This window comes from Pituophis catenifer, unplaced genomic scaffold, assembly GCF_029215685.1.
Source record: "Pituophis catenifer annectens isolate HBS135680 unplaced genomic scaffold, rPitCat1.0.hap2 SCAF_1, whole genome shotgun sequence".
NCBI classification, from domain to species: Eukaryota; Metazoa; Chordata; class Lepidosauria; order Squamata; family Colubridae; genus Pituophis; species Pituophis catenifer.
Genome location: NW_027256881.1, coordinates 299474701 through 299497034, shown reverse-complemented (window position 1 = coordinate 299497034; position 22334 = coordinate 299474701). Strand labels below are relative to the sequence as shown.

The 22334-nt window shown below is 37.3% G+C and overlaps 1 protein-coding gene across 2 annotated transcripts in view; it reads left to right on the top strand.

Annotated features, from left to right (window-relative positions):
• Positions 1 to 1489: 1489 nt before the first annotated feature.
• Positions 1490 to 22334, top strand: part of VIPAS39 (VPS33B interacting protein, apical-basolateral polarity regulator, spe-39 homolog) — a 28292-nt gene continuing 7447 nt past the window's right edge. The window contains exons 1-13 of one of the 2 annotated variants that reach the window (XM_070931433.1): positions 1490 to 1778; positions 3002 to 3094; positions 4727 to 4826; positions 5992 to 6138; positions 6683 to 6721; positions 15205 to 15269; positions 16140 to 16196; positions 18050 to 18142; positions 18701 to 18734; positions 19881 to 19983; positions 20065 to 20092; positions 20328 to 20401; positions 21748 to 21823. In XM_070931433.1, coding sequence (XP_070787534.1) covers positions 1707 to 1778; positions 3002 to 3094; positions 4727 to 4826; positions 5992 to 6138; positions 6683 to 6721; positions 15205 to 15269; positions 16140 to 16196; positions 18050 to 18142; positions 18701 to 18734; positions 19881 to 19983; positions 20065 to 20092; positions 20328 to 20401; positions 21748 to 21823 — 981 coding nt within the window. In that variant the 5' untranslated portion in view covers positions 1490 to 1706. The remainder of the gene's footprint in view (positions 1779 to 3001; positions 3095 to 4726; positions 4827 to 5991; positions 6139 to 6682; positions 6722 to 15204; positions 15270 to 16139; positions 16197 to 18049; positions 18143 to 18700; positions 18735 to 19880; positions 19984 to 20064; positions 20093 to 20327; positions 20402 to 21747; positions 21824 to 22334) is intronic. The other variant, XM_070931434.1, reaches the window with a different exon arrangement.

Sequence of the window (22334 nt, the reverse complement as noted above, 5' to 3'; positions counted from 1 at the left end):
TTAATGCGCCGGGGAAATACACGCGCTGCCACACTCGGCATTCTAACTGCCCCCCCCCCCCGCGTGCCGTTTGGTTGGGGCTTCTCCGTGGTGCAAAAACTCCGCTCCATTAAACAGACAGATGGCGCGGGAACCATTTCTCCCAGTCTTTTCGCGCTGCTCAGCTGAGTCGGGTGGCAGCGCCTGATCGACCTGAGCGGATCTCGGGGGGGGGGGGGGAGGGCGGTGTGGGGGGGCGGAGAGAAAAAGACAGCTAAGGTGAAAGTCTGAGGAGTCTCCCCCATAGCAGCGACCAAAAGGAGGGTGCGGGATAGCATAGGAAGCCTCTTGAAAGGCAGCCAGTGCGTGAGATACAGGTAGTCCACAACTTACGACCACAACTGAGTCCAACATTTATGTTGCTAAGTGAGAAATGTGTTAATTTCTCATTTAGCAACATATTCTCAAAAATTTGAGGTTTTTACGGCTTTTCTTCCCACTTTTGTTAAGCGATTCACGGCAGTTTTTAAATTTGTAATATGGCTGTTAAGTGAATCTGGCTTCCCCACTGACTTTGCTCGTCAGAAGATCGCAAAAGGGGATGGCATGACCCCGGGACAGTACAACCGTCATAAGTGTGAGTCACTTGTCAAGCATTTGAACGTAAGTCATGTGACCATGGGGATGCTGCAATGGTCATAAGTGTGAAAAATGGTCATAAGTCACCTTTTCCAGTGCTGTTGTAACTTTGAATGGTCACTAAATGGACTGTTGTAAGTCAAGGACTACCTGTATTAGGAAAAGAAAATGATTTTCTAATACCAGTTCTGTTCCAAGGCTCTCACAGCCCTAAAAGCACGACCATAGACGATTTCACATTAGGCTAACAGAAATTTAAAGGTGACACATATTATAGCAAAGTTGTCCTTTTTAGTATATAAGGCTTTCGATGGGATCATCCTAAAGTACACATTTTTTGAAGTTCTATGTATATTATTTTTGTGGCTATATTTCACGTATGGGTTTTGACTCAAGCAAATTAAAGTAATGCACATTCATTCATTCATTCATAAACCCAAAGTTATTTTTTTTTACTCAAAATCCTGCCCTTTGTGGACATTTGTTCATTATTTTCCATAGGTTTGTCCTTGCTGTAATCGGCTCCAACTCTGGCATTAAAATCTGTGGTTCTTTCTCAGGGGTTTTCTTGATAGTAGCAGCCAGATCGTCGTAGAATTTGTCTTTGGATTCTACTGAAGATGATAATGTCTGTATCTCCACGGTCTCAGCTATGTGGTTCCGCCAATGTTGAGCGGGTCTTGATCGCTTAGGCTTCTTGGCTCTTTAGCTAGTTGACTCCAGCGCCGCGCAGCTGAAGAACATTGACTCCTCTCTGATTCCGTAGTCATGAAGTAAAGCAGGAAGCGGAAAAGGAAGTATGGCTTCTTGGAAATTCTATTTCAACTTGTAGTTCGATTTTTTAAGGCATTTCATCCCGGGAAACCAAGATATGAGGACGTGCTGGGATTTGTAGTTTCCTTAAGCAGCAATAACCTCTTGATATATCAAAAGGCGAAGCCACAGCTTGGAAAACATCACTCCCGTGATGCTTTTCGGAGGCAGCCTGCTCTCCCTGGCTACGGCGGTATCCGAGAGCCGGGGACTCAACCGAGTCGTTTCGCCGGGGAAAGGGCGGATTCGCTATTGAACATGGACCGCCGCCTCGCATGATCGGAGACTTGGCCGGTTCGCTCGTTCTCGTTTCTCGTGGTCTGGGCTGCTTTTTCGAGGGTACCTGGGTCCGCTTGTTTCTTTTGGGGCGTCATTTCTTTCTAGGTTGATGGGGGGGGGATACCGCTTCCTCCCATCAGTTTAGGGTCGAGAAGGTAAAAACTGGATTCCGGGCGAGAGGAGCAGCTCCATGGATCATGCCGTGTAATCCGCGTAGGTGGAACACACACACACATCCCCATGTAAGCTAGGGACAGGCAGAGGAGAAAAGGGGAAAACGCCGGCAAATGTAATTTTGTCCCCTTCCTCCCCCTGCTGTTAAAATATTATTAAAAACATAATTGCAGTTGAGGATGAAGATGAAAGGAAACGTCGGCCTTCCCTCCAAGATCCTAAAAAGGAGAAGGTGAATGGATTAAACGTCAGGAATAAATCCAGTAGAAATTTATTTTGCAGCTGTGTTTTGACGATGCCACAGAATATTAGTGCTCCTTATATTTAGAGTAAAATATTCCCTAGTTGTGCCTTTTTTGTCCAATTCATCACAGACATAGATGAAGGTACATGTATGAAATCTATCATTGTTGAACTGCTGCAAAAGGTATCGATAGTAAAGTACCTTAGAACAGTATATAACTCAATTTTCCATGCAAGGACATTTGGCCCCCTGATAAATGACTAAATCTCCAATAAAACAACTGCTTTAAAATTGGAGTGCTAATTCGTTCTACACTTACTTATTTATTTACTTACTTACTTAACAGATGGTATTCAGAAAATGTATTTGTTAGTAATAAATGCTATACTACAAATCCAATGAATCTTTTAAAAATAATGAGGGAAATGTGTGGCACCAATTTAATAGCTATGTTCATTTCAGTTGATCCATGTTTCATTGAATATCTATTAAAAGGGGAATATTAAAGTATTTTTAAAAATAATTTTGATAGTTTTGACTTTGGTTTATCTTGGTACGAGAGCTGACATCCTGTGGGGAGACTATGCAGATGTAAGTGATATATCAAAATGGCAATGTCAGTAGAATAGGATAGGAGCAATGTCAGTAGAAGGATATTCTGTCACTTTTTTCTTGGATCTGCCTCTTAGTATGTTATTCATAGCTACTAGTTAAATTGATACTTTTGTTTCAGTGGCTATGTATTATAGTTTTGAGAATATCCAGCATATAAATCTTTCTCTGAAAATTTGGCTATAATAAAATAATAAATAATGAGGTGCTCTAGATAGCTACATTGCAATTGCAATCAAAATGATAATTTTTGTTTTGCAGATGAGCAAGATGAAGGTAGATGAAGAAGAATATTGGAACAGTTCCAAATGTAAGGCCTTTACTTTTGATGATGAAGATGATGAACTGCTTCAGGTATAATATTTATCATGAAAAAATGGTGAAAAGAGTACATTGTCATGCCCTTGCCTGAATTTCTGCAGAAAATAGAAATCTGCATACAGAATTAGTATTTTGTATCTTATATTTGCTTTAAAGAAATTAGGGGTAACTTTGCAGATTTTGTATAAATTGGAAGCAGAGCTGTTAATCACATTTGTTTGGATGTGTGTAATTTCTGCAATACATGGTGCAGAACTGAATTTCCTTCATTAAGTAGTTTTTATTTCCCATTATTTCAGATAGATAGATAGATAGATAGATAGATAGATAGATAGATAGATAGATAGATAGAAAAAATAATATATGCATGAAAATGCATTTGTTTTCCCATAGTTTTAAATTTCTATTCCATATGAAAGGATTTGTCTGTGAATATGTACACTACACCCACGATTTACTGGATTTCATTTGAAAGACTTTGGATGCAACAGACAAATCCACTTGCCATTTTGTACAAAATGGGCATTCGAGTCTAACAGATGCATTTCTCCCCTATAAGTTCACTGAAGTGTTTGCAGATGAGAATGTAGGAATGAATGAATCTTTAAAAAGATGTGATGCACACGGAATCACATTTTTATTTGGTGTCTCAACAGTGACAAAAGTTAGTGCTTCCTGGTGTGTATGATTGAGGAAGGGTTCAAGCTATTGACGTGAAAAGTTGTGGAGTTTATTTTAATGCACATTATATAGGAAATAATCTGGTTTACGTATGATATCAACTCTTTAAGGGGATGGCTGGGAAGAGCACTGAGCCCATGAAGTATCTTCAAATAGTTCTAGTCTATCTCGGGAGATAGTGCTTGATACTGCTTCAATAAGGAGGCATCTTTAAAATCTGATCTCCTAGAAACTAACTTTGCTAAGACATTCCCCTTCAGAAAAGTGAGGATTGTGTGTAGGAACCCTAGTTATAGTGCCTAAACATATTGTTCTTACTGCCAATGATGGAGGAGGATCCTGAGTGAGAATCCTATAACGGCCACCAGTTTAGAAATTTATCAACCCTGCAGCAAAGTATAGTACTGTTCCAGTTCTACCAGTCCTAAACCTAACTATTGCTTAACGCATTGTAAGCCTGAGTCTCCGGAGAAGGGCGGCATATAAATCAAATTTAAAAAAAAACTTAGTAAGACCGCGCAAGTTTTGAAAATGATTCAGAAGAAGTGCTTCAGAATGCATTGGCTGCAGGACCACTTTAAAGCAATCTGATGTAAGAAAAGGAAAGGACTGGTTATTCTATAGAAGGAAAACATTGTGGTCTTTATTCAACTTAATCATGGGAAACTGAAAAAAAATGCTAAGGTTTCTCAGGTTTAATAAGAATTTGTAATACAATGTGCATTTCAAGAAATTTAGGAGTAGCTGATATAACCTATGGAGTTATGACAGAAATGATACTTATTTTGTTGAGAAGAACATTTGTAGCCCAAGCCGATAGAGACTGCATATCTAAGAAATTCTGGAGTTTGTTTTAAGAGATTAACTATCATACAGTGGTCCCACACAATAGAAAATACAGCAGTCCCCCTAAATGTTCCAACTCTAAGCAGAATACAGAGTATAATAACCCAGACTTCATCCTAACATTGTTTTTATTCCTAGTTGAAGGAATCCAAGAGAACAGTCAATAGCCTTCCAGATATTAATGATGATGATGATGACGACCTTGAGAGGTTCAACTGGAGTGGGGAACGTGTGGGCAGTAAGTGCAATAGTACTTCGTTTGATTTGGGAAAATTCTTTTGAAAGCATAAGTCTATGTACCTTGGTTGATGCCACAGCTATCAATCAGAATTGCACCCAAATGTATTTTGGAGATCATCTATGTTTAAAATTTAGGTGCTGAGAAAATCTAATGGCTTCATTCATTCATTTTCCTCTGCCCAAATTTCCTTTTTTAGTTGGGAAAAACTAATAAAGACAAGCAATTGAAAGTATACAATACTCTCTCCAGTAACTTCAAATGAAATCTCTTATCTATTATAAACTAAAGAACTGCAATATCTGATAATGCTATATCTATGTCTATAAATCCTTAAGAATACCTTAAAATAGTATTGACAGATTTGAAATTGATCAAAAATTGTATTTTGAGCTTATTGAACTCCACAAATAATATAGTGGATATCAGCTTTTCTTAGTTTGAGGTGTAACAATATTGAGCGCTAATTGACTCATATGAGCTGGTCTTGAGAATTACTGGCATCCTTTTGGAATAACATTTAAACATTCACAAGTAGTGAATAAACCCATAAATGTCAGTGATGTTAATATCATACTACATCATATCCCAAAATTTTGCAATCTGGATTGTAAAAAGGATCATTATAAAAAATATTTATTAAATAAATTTATATAGCCACCTCAAACATAGGTGAGTTTACAAAATTTAACAAATCTACCATATAATAAAACCTATTTTTTTTTTAAAAAACCCACCCTATCCTCTATGGTAGCAACAAATCAGCCATTTGATCGGCTCTGTCTCCATTCGTGGTCTCCATGCCCATTGATAAAACCATGTTTTGAAATAGTAACCTACAAAAAACCTAAACAAAGAGAAGAAAATAGAAAAAAATAATAAGTCCAAATGCCAAATATCTGAAATTATATATTTAACATGTTGAAATCACTGGCTTATTAAAAATACCTTATAAAACTGTTATCAAGCAGAAAAGAATTAAAAATATCTAAAAACGTTATTATACTGTTGTAAATTATCATGATACCCATACTAAGCATACTGTTTCATTTCCTATTTAGTTGAAAATTTGCCATTTCCAAAATAGATAAATTAATTTGCTAAAGAATGATTCCCTTTTCACAGATCTTTCTTTCTCCCTCCCTTCCCCCCTCTCTCTTTATAGGCATTTCATGGTCAATCAAAGAGACTGCCTCCAGCAGCAGTAGCAGCAATACCTCTGAAGGAAGGGATCTGAGTCAGCAAAAGGGCTCTTCCTATGCAGCTATACCCAAGCAGTCATCTTCATACTCACTGAGCGGCTTTTTTAAAGGTATTGATTACGGGGGCGTTTGTTCAACAGAGCTATCCTCGGAAGCATCAGAATTGCATGTTTCAGCTTGCCTGATCAAAAGATTTCTTCATCTCTGGCTCTTCACCAACTTGCGATTGGCAGAGTATTAAAGCAGTTGTTTGTCAATTTTGGTACCAAGTCTGTGCACGGTAACATTTGTTATGCACTCTATACACTTATTACCTAGTATCTTATTGTGCAAAAAGTCACTGTTTTTATGCTTTTTAAAATATTTTCATGTGAAATACTGTGTTTCCCTTCTCTTTATATTTCCAGTTGATTTAACAGTTTTGGCAAGAGGATAAATACAGCATAGGCAAAGATTAGTCCTTGAGAAAAGGAAAAATATATGTCCAGTCTTCAGCAGTTGTTCAACATTGATAAATGGGATGTTCATAGAAGTTCTGCAAATTATACATCTTAATGCATGTTGTTTGGCATTTTTTTATAGCTATTGGCTGAATAGGCTTCTAGTTAGATGAAATAATGACTTCATTTCTGTCTTTCATATTTGTGCTTCTAGGAAGAAATAAGCATGGGAGTTTTCAGTCACTTTCAGATGGTAAGAAAATTGAATTTAGTCTTAAGTTTGCTAAAAGGAAGGTTGCTTCTCATATTACATTGGAGAAATTAGTTGCATCTTTTCTATATGACAGATCATGCAGATTGCATAGGAATATAAATATATGAGCTCTCATCTTATTTTCTACAAATTTCTCCTCGCTAGGCTTTCCTTGCAATCTTTGTCCTTTCACTTCATTCAGAGTTTACTCTCCAAAGAAAAGCTCTCAAGAAATTACTGAAGGCAAAGTGCCCTCTATTGAGTTCAGGATGTAGTGTCAGATCTGGCCCTGCCATTAGGAAGAGAAAGAAAGCCAGAATATACCAGCTAGAAGTTGCAGCCCCTGTTCCAGGGGTGAAATGTAAAATGTATTACTACCGGTTCTGTGGGTGTGGCTTGGTGTGGGTGAGGGTGGTAATGTGACTGGGTGGGGGTGGCCAACTTTTTTTTTTTTTTAAACTTTTCAAAGCATTATTTTTCTAATGCTTTGAAAAGCCTCTGCCGATCAGGCAACTCAGCTGGGATCGTCAGAGACTTTTCAAAGCATTTTTTTACCACCTCTTCAACCAAGAGGTTGCAGGAAAAAATGCTTTTAAAAGCCTCTGACGATCCCAGCTGAGCCGCGCGATCATCAGAGGCTTTTTTTTTTAACTTTTAAAAGCATTTTTTCATCGGAAGAAGTTGTAGAAAAAATGGTTTTTTTCTTCCGGCGGTGACGTCAGCGTGCAAGGAACGAGGGGAACGAGGCTCCGTCCCCGAAGTTCCAAATTTCTTGATTGGAAGCCGTTGCTGGCACTATCGACCACGGAGAGGTCGATAGAAAAAGGAGGACTCCCTAGGACCTCGGAGTGACAGCAATCACCCCGAAGGTTCAGAGGAAAACCCCCTAATTCCAACCGGGAAAAAAACCAGCCATTTTGGCTGGCCGGAGCGCTGTCAACCGATAAGGGTGGAAGCGAAGATTGCAGAGAGAAACTTCGGTAATTGGACTAAATCATCTGAAAAGTGAACGGTATATTTACAAAGAGTTAAGGATTTAAAACATCGGCGGGAAGAGGACTCCTAAAAGCGGCGGTAAGATCGCCAGACAAGCGGCGAGAGAAAGTGATCGGAGCGGAAACTAACACTCACAGTGACAGCGCAGATTTGACTGGCGAAAGGACGAGAGACGGAAGGAAAGGATTACAAGCAAGCGGTGGATTATAATTTTATAAATAACGCGTTTTGATTTAACAAAGAACAAAGACTATTGGAGAAAGGGATAGTAGAAAGTGAAACTTAAGAATTAAGACTCTTTAAGCCTGTTGTGGGCAAAAGGGAATCAGCTAAACGGAGTGAAAGGTGGACTGAGGATCGAGGACTTGGAGAAGGATTTTTTACTTTGTATCCAGCAGTAATAATAAATCCAAACCACAGATAAAGGACTGGTAGTAAGACATTGGACACATTGATGCTGCTGGCAGAGGAGATATAACTTGCTACAAATCGGAACAATTACCTTACTGTTTCAACGGGAATTATTGCAACAGAACTGTGAAAGCTGGGCGAGCTAAAGGCGAACTGAAGAACGAAGGAAGAAGGGAAAGGAAGTAATTTCAATTGGTCTGAAAGTGACTTAATGGAGAACTTTTAACATCTATTATCAAAGATAGCTATCTTATTTATATCATAAAATCCAACTACAGTTTAATTAACTCTGTCTAAATAATACTAATACTAATTTTGAAGTTAATATAATACGTATTAATTGACTTAAGATTAATTTATACATTTTTTTTTTCTCTCTTTTACTGTCTTATGGTTTTCTATCTCATTGAATTAAGACAATAGATTCTATAGTAATATATTGTATATTGTGTATTGATTGGAAATTTAGATACTAACATAGATACTGTAAAGAAACTGTTATAGATAATATTAAGGAATAATAAGGAATAATAATTGTGATAATTAATATAAATACTATACATTGGTAATGGTGATATAACTTAAATACATATAGAACCTAATAGAATATCTTAGACGATTTATAGGGAATCTTAGACTACATAGGTTTATTATACAAAGGTACACATGAATTGTTTAGGCTTAATGTGAATTTAAGTATTAATATAACTTGGTATTTAAATATTGACGATATTACACTGTTTAGGAATAAGAATAGGAAAATGAATTGCTAAAACACTGTATTTCCCCTTAACCCCACTGAATTAATCAATTTGACTCCTATATAACGATATTTCAATTACCCCCAATCAGTGTATGAAAATTTGGAAAAAAATAATACAAAAAACGATGGCAACATCCTCAATAACAATAACTAAACAAGGGAAAAAACCAGCACCCATACAATCCTCACCGGCACAACAAAAAACCATTGACACGATGCTAACTACAGACAAGGATAAAGCTGCTACTACACACAACATACAGAATATACATTCTATATTGGCTATGATTCAGGAGGGGATGAACAAGACCCAAGAAACAATAGCGAATAACCACGAAGAAACCAAAAAGAATCATGAAGAACTGAAATTAGAAGTAGGACAAATAAACGACAATATAAAAAAAATGGACGATAAGATTGAAAGAATACAACAAAACATAGTTAAAAACGAAGAACGAATTCAAAATATAGAAGCCAAAATGGTCCAATCGGAGAAGAAGATAGATAACATCGAACAAAATCAAATGGAAGTAAACAGAGAACTTGAAGAATCAATTACCCATTTAGAATTAGAAAAGGCATCTTTCTTTTTACGGTTTCAAAATATAGCAGAAACAAAGGGAGAAGATCTAAGAGACTTGATGACAGGGATATTAGTGGAGGCTTCCCAAAAGGAAAAAAACGATATTAGTAGGGAAATTGACGAAATTTATAGAGTGCATACGAATTATGCCCGTAGGCACAAACTACCTGGAGAAATACATGTCAGATTTGCACGTAAAACTGTTAAAGATGAGATTTATACACTAATGAGAGAGGAGAAACCATGCTACAAAGGGAAAGAAATAATAACCTTAAAACAAGTCCCAAGAAGAATAAGAGAATATAGGAAAAACTATAATTTCTTGACAACCCTACTGAACCAACATAAAATAATGTTCCGCTGGCTGGTGCCAGAGGGAATTCTAATATCCTGGGATGACAAAAAATATAAAATTGACACGATAGAGAAGGCACAAGAATTTTTTGACACGCATTTTATAATAGAAGAAGAACAGGAAACTAGGTGTGACTCAGATAATACAAACCAGGAACACCCCTCGGGGGAAACAAAAAAAGGAAAGGAAGAAAAGGAGTCTAGGGAAAAGGAGAGGATTGAAAGAGAAGGGGCTAGGGGGAAAACACAAATGGTAACAAGAAACACAAGTAAACTCAAACTAACAAACAAAAACTAAAGGAAATGGGACAAGAATTGAAATTAATTTCAATTAACATAAATGGCCTTAATCTACCAACCAAAAGAACACATATCTTTAAAAAACTTCAAAAATTAGATACAGACATTATCAATTTACAAGAAGTACACATTAAAAAACAACACAAAAAATTATTAGAAAACAGAAAACTTGGATCATTATTTACCTCACTATCAGACCAAAAAAAAAGAGGCATTGCAATATACGTTAAAAACCATATCCAGGCAAAACAAATTTACACAGACGGGGATGGTAGGATATTAATGCTCAATATTAAGACAGAGGCCCGAAATATGTTATTAGTATCAATATATGCTCCAAACGGGAACCAAAAAGAATACTTTAAAAAGCTACACGACAAAATTAAAGAATTAGACTACGAACACATATGCATAATAGGGGACTATAACGCAATTGTAGATATGGACTATGACTACCAAAGTAACAAAAAAAACAAATCTAAGAAAAAGACACTACCGGATACTTTTAAGGACATGACTCAAGAGTTACAACTGAAAGATGCCTGGAGAGAATTGAATAAAACTAAAAAACAGTATACATATTATTCAAATCCCCATCAGTCTTGGTCCAGACTAGATATGGCCTGGATGACGGCAGAACTAAGAGAAAGCATAAAAGAAATTGAAATCACACCGAACATATGGGCAGACCACAGTCCTATAACAATAGTCTGGAAAGGCCGGTCAAGGAGAGGAAGATGGATGATGGATAGAGAAATCACCAAAGATAAAGAATACATAGAGATGATAAAGAAAGAGATGGAGATATTTTTTCAAATAAACAAAAAGGAACATACATCATTACAAATTCTATGGGATGCCACAAAAGCATATATAAGAGGATTAACAATCTCATTCAAGGTGAAGAAAAACAGAGAGAAACAACAAAGAAGGGATAACCTAATGACTGAGCTCGGAAAACTAGAAGTAGAATTACAGAACAGACCAGATGGGAAAGAGATTAAGGAAAAAATAAAACATATCAAACACGAAATAAATTTAATAACAACAACAGAAATAGCTAGGAAGATTAAAATGGCAAAGCAAAACCAATTTGAATTTGCTAATAAAACAGGACGTTGGTTGGCATATAAATTAAAGAAAGAAAAGGAGAAAAGACTAATACACCAACTTCAAGATGAACAAGGGCAACTACAACATATGAATGAGGCAAAAAAGCGAATTGTAAGGAATTTCTATCAGGAACTATATACGCAGGAAGAAATCCAATTGGAGAAAGTAAAAGAATATATAAACAAAGCCAATATCCAAGAAATAAAAGAAACTCAAAGAGAACTCTTGAACAGACCAATATCGATGTTAGAATTAATTGAAGCAAAGAAGAAGCAGAACAACAATAAAACACCAGGCCCAGATGGTATCCCGGCAGAATTCTATAAAATCGAGAATCAGTCAATGGATGACATTTTATTACAAGTTCTGAACGAAGCGATTTTAAAAGCTAAAATTCCTAAATCATGGATCGAGACAATTATTACATTGATACCTAAAGAAGATTCAGATCTAACTCAAACCAAAAACTACAGACCCATATCACTCCTAAACGCAGACTATAAATTATTCACATCGATCATGGCTCAGAGAATGAAGAAAATTATTGTGAATTATATCCATCCAGACCAAAATGGCTTTATTCCAAATAGGCAAATCAACAAGAACACAAGAACAATAATTAATATACTGGAATATTATGAGCAAAAATCAGATGAAAAAATGGCCTTACTCTTCCTCGACGCACAGAAAGCTTTCGACAATCTGAACTGGGGGTTTTTAATATTGCAACTAGAAAAAATGGGAACTGGCGAGAAATTTCTTAATATGATCCAAACAATATATTCAGATCAAATTGCAAGAATATGGATAAATGGAGAGACAACAGACCAATTTAAAATATCCAAAGGAGTGAGACAAGGATGTCCTCTTTCTCCTATACTATATATATTAGCACTCGAACCCCTATTGAACGAAATTAGGAATGACAATGAAATAAAAGGATTAAGAACAAAAAACCAGGAATACAAACTACAAGCATTCGCGGATGACGTAGTATTTATATTAGAGGAACCGAAACAATCAGGACTGAATTTATTAAGGAAGATAGAACAATACGGCGAAGTGGCAGGTTTGAAAATTAATAGACAAAAAACTAAATTACTAACTAAAAATTTGACAAAACCCCAGGAGGAGGAGCTGGAAGAGGCACTAGGAATACAAACAACAACCAAAATAAAATATTTAGGAATTTGGCTCACCAATAAAGTATCATCATTAAAAGAAGACAACTACATTAAATTGCTTAAACAGATACAGAAGGACTTAGATGCATGGAGTAAATTAAAACTATCATTATTAGGCAAAATTGCTTCAATTAAAATGACTATTTTACCAAAAATGTTATATTTATTTAGAACAATACCGATAAGTCCGGGGAAAACATATTTTAAAGACCTCGATAAAATGATATACAAGTATATATGGCAGGGGAAGAGAGCCAGGATTAAATTGAAACACCTGCAAGATACCAAAGAAAGAGGCGGCCTGGGATTACCAGATTGGCAAACCTACTACATTGCAACAGCCCTAACCTGGATCAAGGATTGGATGACACTCAAAGACAAACGAATACTAGCCCTAGAAGGATTCGATCTGTTCAAAGGTTGGCACGCATTCCTATGGGAAGAAAAGCCCAGACAGCATGAGCATTTCAGGAGACACTACATTAGAGGAGCACTGGCAAAAATTTGGATTGAAATAAGAAGGAAACACTATGATAAAATTCCAAGATGGATATCAACCATGGAAGCACAAATTTACCCGAACACAATGGATATGAATAAAATGAAGACCTACGACGAATTGTTGAATACAGAGGGAGATATAAAAACAACAGAGGAATTGAGACAACAGGGCACGGACATAGATTGGTGGACGTATTTACAGATAAAATCAAGATATAAAAGCGATATGAAAAAATTTGGAATCCAAAAAGAAAGGAATGAATTAGACAAAATTATAATGCAATCAGATGATAAATTAATAACTAAAATATACAATTATTTGCTTAAATACAAACTGGAAGAAGAAGTGGTGAAGGAAAATATGATTATTTGGGCTAAAAATTTTGGATATAATATTAATTTAGAAAAGTGGGAAAAAATGTGGAAAGTCAATACTAAACTGACGATGTCCGTGCCCTACAAGGAAAATACATATAAGATGTTTTACAGATGGCATCTCCCCCCTGCAAGACTGGCAAAGATGTTCCCCAACACCAATCCAAATTGTTGGAAATGTAAAACACAGAAGGGGACTTACTTCCACATGTGGTGGTCATGTCCAAAAGTTAAAAAATTTTGGAAAACAATTCAAAGTCAATTGGAAGAAATCACCACCCAAAAAGTACCCCTCAGACCGGAAACATACTTATTAGGAATACTCACAAAAGATTATAAAAAAGAGACACAATACCTAATTATACACATCCTAACCGCTGCCAGAATCGCTTTTGCACAGATGTGGAAATTGGAAAATACGCCAACAGAGGAAAAAGTAATACAAAAAACAATGGAATGTGCAGAAATGGATAAACTGACCAAAGAAATTCAGGGAAAAGAAGACTCAGACTATTACCTAATTTGGCAAAAATGGTATAACTGGTTAGAAAAAAAAGACACGAATTAAGGAAATACCATCCAACTATATTCAAACATAGAAACAAAATGAAATATCGTTATATAAATATTGATATATGATGAAGTATAATATGTACAGATACATTGATATACAATTACCGAGGTATCTACACTTCAAAGCTCAAGTCTTAGGACTTGATTTTATTGTATAGTTAGTCTATGTATAGTTTGTTTAAATGTTTGTGTTTGTCTGTGTATGTTGGATAAAAAAAAAAAAAAAAAAAAAAATAAAAGTTTTTTAAAAAGCCTCTGATGATCATGCGGCTCAGCTGGGCATGGTGGGGGGGGCAGGGATTTTTGCTACCGGTTCTCCGAACCACCCGCCACGATCACTACAGGATCGGGTGATCCGGTCCGAACCGGGAGCATTTCACCCCTGCCCTGTTCCATGCTGAGACTAAAGAACAGGAGTAGGGCTGTCTCTGAAGAGAGGAGTATGTATATCTTTCCATAGAGCAGGATTGCAGCCCACTCCTTGTAGCGTATCCAAATGAAGCAACCAAGTATTCAAGTGTCATCACAAAGCAGATTCATGTGTTTGTCTGGAGATTCTCAGTCATCCAGGTCATGGTTGTCCCAAAGGTGCTTTTTTTTCCAAGAGGCAACTGGACTTAGTTTTTCTTTGAAGACATTTCGCTTGTCATCCAAGAAGCTTCTTCAGCTGAAAAAAAAAAACACCTTTGGGACATTCATGTGTTTGTTTATTATATTAATTTATATAGTTTTTCATCTTGCCAGTTGCATCTCTGGGTGGTTGACGGGAGATTAAAAACCAATAGAACGTGATAGAACAAGAAAATAATAAAAGAAAATTTAATTAAATCCATGTAACAACAGTCATCCCCAAAAATCACATTGATGGCTCACCCAATCTCCAGACCCCATGCCTTAAGTTATTTATTTATTTATTTAATTTATTTTCGCCCATCTCATTTCAAAATGACTAAGGGCAGCTTATAGCAAAAATTCCAGGTCTTCAAAGATTTTTGAAACACCAGTTGGGAAAAAGGATGAATTGGCATTTGAAAGTTTCAGTGAGATATTTTAAAGCATACATCCTAATAGTTAGACAAGAATTAGGACAGTGTTTGGACTCTGTCAGATAATAACCTTGAAATTGCCATTGTCTGTTTGATTTTTAGAAACAGATGCTTTTGTTTGTGCATTTAGACGGTTCTTATTTCTTGCTTTAACTGGCATTATTGTTACTTTGGTACTGAATCAAACTTAGTGACTATGAGCCATAGAAGGGGCAAAAAACATCGAAAGATGAGAATTTAATTCAGAAAGTTTGCTCTTCCTTTTTCTGTTCTTCCTTTTTCAGTTCTTACAGACACAGGATTTAAAAATTATGCTCCAGAATTACGCAGACCAAAAGGAGATTATAAGGTTAGTATATTTATTGGAATCTGAAGAGAGAGTTAAGTAGTTTAGAATCAGATGACAAAACCTTACCCTAATATAAAAGCTCACGTCATCTCTTTTTGCCCAAGGACACTTAAGCAACTGAGCATGCTTTTTGTGCAGATGCATATGCTATGCAGATAATTGGGCCATAATTCTAGGCAAGGAAACTGGAAGCTTACAAAACAGTAACTATAGCATGGTTTGCTAACTGTCTTTTCCCAGGCAAATATATTGCTTTAGCAGCAAGTTCCATGCTTTAAAAGAGATTAAAAGAGTTTTTTTCTTAATCAATGTCTGAAGAGAAAAGAGATTAGATCATAGAATCATAGAAACCTTTAGTTGTCATCTGGCTCAAACTATTCCTTGATGCAGGATCAGCTAAAATCAGTGGTTATACAATCTCTGTTTGAAGCCTTCCAAACTTCCTGAGACAACTATTCAATTGGTTGACAGCTCTTATCTAATATCTATCCTATTACCTTTGTAGAATGGTTCTATGGTTCTAGTCCTGTCATCCAAAACTAAATAGAACAAGTTCATCTCCTCCTTTATTTGCTGAAGATGTTATCAAATTTCACCCCTGGCTTCACTTTTGCAGGCAAACATGCCCTACCTCTTTTAGTGATTAAACTAGTGACAAATTAGAAACATGAGTTCCAACCCAAGATTCCTATCTTGCCATTACGTTGTATTCCTAAATTATTTTTTCAAGTTTCCAAGCCCCCTGAGAGTTGCCTGGTAGGATGCCTGGAATGTTATTTGTCTCTCTCCCCATATATCTTGATCATAACTGGATCTTTCAAAACCCGTAAGGCATTATCAGTGGTTTTCTTTTTCTTTTTACTCTTTCAGGATTACAATTCTGATTGGAGCCCTAATGATACAGTAAGACGGCTGCAGAGAGGCAAGGTAGGAAGTGGAAACAGGATGAGCTTTCAGAAAGCTCATTTTATGCTTCAAACAATTTAGAAGCGACAGTTAATTCTCGACCTACAGCCATTCATTCAGCAACCATTCAGAATTACAATGGGACTCTAAATGGATGATAGTTATGACGGGTTCCCAGAGTTCTGCCTGTACCAACATCCTGCAGTCATGTGATTGCAATCTAAATGTTTGGTATTTAGCTTGAACTTATGGCCACTTGCAGAATGCCAACAATAACATGATAGCGATTTGCAATCATTTCTGCCGGTATCCCCAGAAAGTCAATGGGGAAACAGGCAGGGAACATTACAAATAGTTGTTGGTATATCTCACCCATTTGTGCATCTCTCCACGCCTCCTCTGCCTCTTGTGCACCTCCTTGTATCCTCACACACCTCCCCAACCTTCACCATGCCTCCTTTGCACTCCCTTTCCAATCCTTGCCTCATTGTGCATCCTGGCACACCCTTTCTGAGCCTTGGCGCTCCTCCCTTGCACTAGTGTGCACATCTCCAACACTCACTATGCCTTTCCTGCAGCATCATGCACACCCGCAAACTCTTCCCAAGCCTCACTGTGCTTCCCTGCATCTCCACCCACCCATTCATGCCCTCCCCCACCTTGCAGCAGTCATTTGCCTGCCTGCTGGCCTGCTTGAAAGCCACCTGGGACTTGCAAGTTCCTGCTTGCTTCTCCAATGACTTGGTTGTGGAAAGCCAGCAGAAGGTTGCCTTATCAGCTATGGAATTCAATTAACAACAGCAACCAGGACTGAAGGGATTGTTGTCTTTTAGCGACGGAAATTTTAGTCCCATTTGCCATTGTAACTCAAGAACAATCTGTATAAAAGAACATTTTTTATTCCTACTTTTGAACCTATTATCTATCTATCTATCATCTATCTATCTATCTATCTATCTATCTATCTATCTATCTATCTATCTATCTACCTATCTACCTATCTACCTATCTATCTGTATCTATCTGGAAGGGTTTCTCACACTATTTTTGCATAGTCACATAGCAATATGGTTATTAGTAGTTTCCTTTTCTGCTGGAAGGACATATTTGACATCTTACTGTGAAAAAGAAAATGAAGTCCTCTGCATGAAGACCAATTATGCTAGGACTAACAAGTTCTAATGCCACAATCTATTTTACATTATAACTATATCTTATGTTCTGCCAACTTCGGAGCAAAAAAAAAATATCCATCAACTTGGTTTTAATTCTTGAGAACTCTCCATTGATGGCTAGAGAAAAACAAGCTATCTTTAGTAGACATAAAGATGATCCACAATTAGTTGCTTTAGAGCCACTAATCAGATATATTTGTATAGCTTTAATGCCTCTGAAGTACCTTAGATATTTTTAGGGATTGTTTAAAGTAAGATCCTCAAAGTGGAAGATGCTGCCCAGCTTTTCCTTTGCCATGGAGATTAGGAAATAAATGAAATTACTTGAGGAGGGATTATCAGGGAGACATAAGTCCAATTCTTATGAATCCTCAGAGTTATGACTGGGGTTTTGCCTGAATCCTTGGCCTGTGTAGTTGGGTTAAAATGACTTTAAGGTTTTTTTGAAAATGCTAGAAAGAGGATTCCTACTACAGTGTGTAGTGCTTGATGAAATAAACCCAGAGACATAGTACTAAATGACAAAATGTTTTTCTCAGTGACTGAGGCTTCTGGGGCTTGTAATTAGGCTAAAGCTGTCTCCCTGAAAGCAATCACTTCCATTGGTTGTCTCTGGAATTGCTGACACAATCAGCTAGCCAGGCGTAGTTCTAGATCTTTCCAATATTGTTTTTGTTGATGAATCTCACTCTTCTCTAGGTCTGTTCCTTGGAAAGGTTCCATTCCTTGCAGGACAAATTACTGCTGCTGGATGAAGCTGTTGCATTGCATGATGGGAATGTTATTACAGCTGTAAGTCCTGCTCCAATGTATAGCAGTGGGGGACAGGAATGGCAGTTCAGTTTGACCCATTTAATTTCTATTTCTGTACATGAGGATGCGGTTACTTTTATATTATTATTTTTCATAAATTATTCCCCTAAATTGCTGGGATCTTCTAGATAAGGCAATGGACCTTTTTGTTTTTGTTTTGCTGCTACAAAATACTTTGGAATGCAAGGCATTGGTTTAGCTACTTTTGCCACCAAGAAATGAAGAGTGAATTAAATCTTATAAGACCCCTTAAATATTTTTAAATTTTTAAAATGCCCAAAAATCCAAATGATCATGCAGCAAGCAGGAGTCCCCAATTTTTTTTTTCCAAAGTAGTGAGCAATTTTGGAATTTAGGGAGGATGTTATCCACACTTTTACAAAATAATTGCCAATGGACATATGGTCAGCTATAAACAGGCCGTAAATCTATAAAGGTTTGGCTTATCAGTTGTACAAATAAAGGCAAGATATCAATCAATCAATTGTAGATGAATGGATGTTATAATGGACCCTGGTTCTGTCTGTTTTCCTGCAGATACTCATTTTTCTGAAAAGAACCTTAAGGAAAGGTATGTAATGTCCAGAATTCCCAAATAGATTTATAAATGTATCTGTATAAAGTATGTATAGCCTACTTTTTCTCATACAAGTTAAGCTGACAGATCACCTCTGCTTTTCAAGATAGTCATTTTAGGCAGTATAAATTGATTTTATAATCTCATGAATTAAATTGAAATTTCTTTATATATAGTGGGGAAAACATTGTTGCTGCAGAGAGTGGTTATAATTGGATCTGCTGAGCATAGAAGCCAATTCCCATTCATCAGCATAGATTTTTCAAATGTTTTTTCAAATGTAGGAACCTTAAGATGTGTGGACATCAAATCCCAGAAACTTCCAGCCTGCATGGTGGCTGAAGAATTCTGGGAGCTGAAGTCCAACATCTTAAATTTGCCAAGTTTGAAAAACACTGCCATAAATACTATCATGCTACATATTACATTCTATAAAGAGCATCTTTTTGGTGACAAATTCAAAGTTTACTATTTTTGTAATCATATGTTGGCTAGCTGAAGTGTGTCAGATTTTTTTTTGCAGTGCATAAATTACCTTTTCCATCACATACAAAATAAAGCTACCCTCTCTCAGCTTATCAGCTATTGAAATAATGCTTGATCTGTTTGGACAACACAGCTGAACAGAGAATTAATTTAGATTTGAACTAGCAGACTGAACCACTGTGTTGTTTTGAGCTAAAATTAATTTTTAATTCCAATATTGAATCCCATGCTAACCCTCTTTCTTTTGACTCATTAACTGTTAATTGCAGCATTCTCTTTTAATGGCAGTACTGGTCAGATTTTACATATTTTAGCAGTAAGCCACAAATACAACAACAAAGCTGGAATTTCTAAGTTAGAGACTCCCTTATAAGCCAACATTCTGTTGCCTCCATCCCATTAATTAGCTAGAGGCAGGGCACTGACATGCAGTATACTGGCATAGCTAAGGTGACCCTTTCATTTCTTCTGATTAGTCGACCATATAGTAAGTTGACTTGTCCCAACCTTGGGCCCTCCAGATGCATAGGACTACCCTTCCCATCATCTCTTTCCAGGATGGCCAACAGATGTGAAATACTTAATCAAAGAAAGAGTGAGGGGATTACTCAGGCCTGATCTTGTTAGACAAGCACTTCTTCTCTTTACAACTAGAGATCCTGTTCAGAGAGCTGGAGATGCGGCAAGTTGCTTTGCGCCATTTAATACATTTTCTCAAGGAGACTGGAGACCAAAAACTTCTCCTAGACTTGTTGAGGTAAAAGCCCTTGTGAGCATACAGCCAAAACTGATGTCCAAGCAGGAAGTTGAACAGGACTGATACATTTTTTTTCCCTAGATTCCTGGGCAGGACTGAGGAAGTTGCAGTGAGTATCCTACATTGCCTAGACTCTTTTTTTTTTTTGTGGGAGGAAACAATAATATGCTGAGAAATTGAAGGCAAGCCACATAGTACTTACTCCCAGTTAGGAAAAATGGAATAATCTTAATCTCTCTGGAGGGAATGCATTGAGTAGATGGGGCCAGGGCTACCCAGCCTTGATTGAATATTTAATCTGCTCTCCTCCTGAGGCTGTTTTGTCTTGTTTCCACCATCTCCAGCTGACCCAATACCGTGAACACTTGACTATCTTGGATGCTGAGAAAAGAAAGGAGTTTCTGAAAAGTTGCATTGGGTAAGTGAAAGTTATGGAGAAATAAAAGGAGAATAAGCCTTAGAGCAGGGGTGTCAAACTCGCGTTGTCACGTGATGTATTGGGACTTCCCCCCCTTTGCTAAACCAGGTGGGGGCGGGGCCAGCACGTGACGCATCCGATCTGTGGGCTGCGAGTTTGACACCCCTGCTTTAGAGGTAAAATAATTGCAGCATTAATGGGAAGGAAGCCTTATTGTTTCCCACAAAGTAAAACAATGGAAAGCTATAAAGAAGAGGCTTTCTTTGGGGAGAAGAAAGTAGAAATAACGTCATCTATATACCACTAAAATACTTTTTATGACTTTTAACTCTGTGAAATGATGCATCACAGGGCAACAGTTTTTGAACCAAGGTATCTCAAAAGGGTTAACTTGCAGAATGTGTCCAAAATCTGGTACCTATGACTCCTAGGGGATTGAAATTTGGGGAAGTTGTGGCTGTTTCAGTCCTCCTGGTTGCTGCTGGGCTGCTGATGTGGTCATGTGATTTTCATTAAGCGTTTCTGTGACAATTTCCCAGCCTGTCTTGCAATCCCTCAGTCTCTCTCCCACCTAACAGCAGCCACTAACCTGCCTGCTGAAAAAAGGAAGGGGGAGGGAAGGGAGAAGGAGAGGAGATTTCAGATGCTCCCAGCCAACTTCCCACAAGGAAATTCAAGGGGGAAACTGGTAGGAAATTGGAAGTTGCTCCTGTTCCCACTGCTTTTTTGCCCCTTGATCATTCTGTTTCTCTGTTTAGGTAAGGAAATATCTCTGAAAAGATGGAGTATGGGTTGTCTAGAAATTACAGAGTTATGCACTGTGTAGAGAAAATAGTTTGGGAAATATTTTTCCCTACAGTTGTAATAACAAGGCCATACCAGCAAGTTTAGGACCAACAAAAGGACTGTTTTGGTTAGAAAACAATTCAAATTGTAGGAATAGAAATGACTGCCTCAAACGTTTTGTTGGTCAACACATGAAAAGTTTTTAAAGAAACATATTAATAAAGAATAACACTATCAATAGTTGCTATACTACCTACCAAGTTCAAATGCGTTGTAATGTCTAATTATCAGTTGCTTGAGGGCCTGCTCATAAACATCTAGCTGACCATTTTGGCAAGTAGATTGTGTGGCACGCCTTTGTTTTGGACCCATATAGCTCTTTTTGTATTCAGTGAATAGCTTGTAAAGTTCATTAGGCCACAATTATTCTTTGTTAACTGAACTTATGGGGTACTCAGTTGGAGAAGACTGCCTCACTGCACCTGCTTTTGAATAAATATGATTGTGTTTTATACAAAGGAAGAATGCAAAACTGAACTCGTACCACTTCTCCAATCTAGGTTGCCCTTTTCATCAGAGGATTCTGCTCATGTTCAGGATCATTATACACTCTTGGAGAGACAGATCATCATTGAAGTAAGGTGCCACTCTGCCACTGGGTACATGGCAGTGACAATTATTCCAGACTTCTTGGCTTTCACCTACTTGTTGTAACACCAAGCTTTTTATGTGGACTAAAAAGAAAAGTAGACAGAACCAAAATATTAAATCCTTTCTCTCCTTCCCCCTCTTCCCCCATTTTTGGATCAGAGGGTTAAGGAGAAAAACAGGTACCATAAACCTTGTAGACATGGAACAATAGAAAGACATTGTCCCAAGGCTGGAAAAAGTTGCCCATGCCTGCCATAATGAAGTCACCATGCCAGATGCTGGGTGACTGTTTCAGAAGTCCTTAGAGAAGGCATATCTTTTCCTGGGCTTGCATGATTATTGCCATGCGATCTCAGAAAATAAAGGATGCTTCTGAGATACAGATATTACTAATGTAATCTTTATTCTATTCCTCCTTCGTGAAATTCAGTAGGGCTTGGAGTAAGTTAAGCTAACAGGTAATGACTAGGACAAATTCATGGAGACCACAATTCTT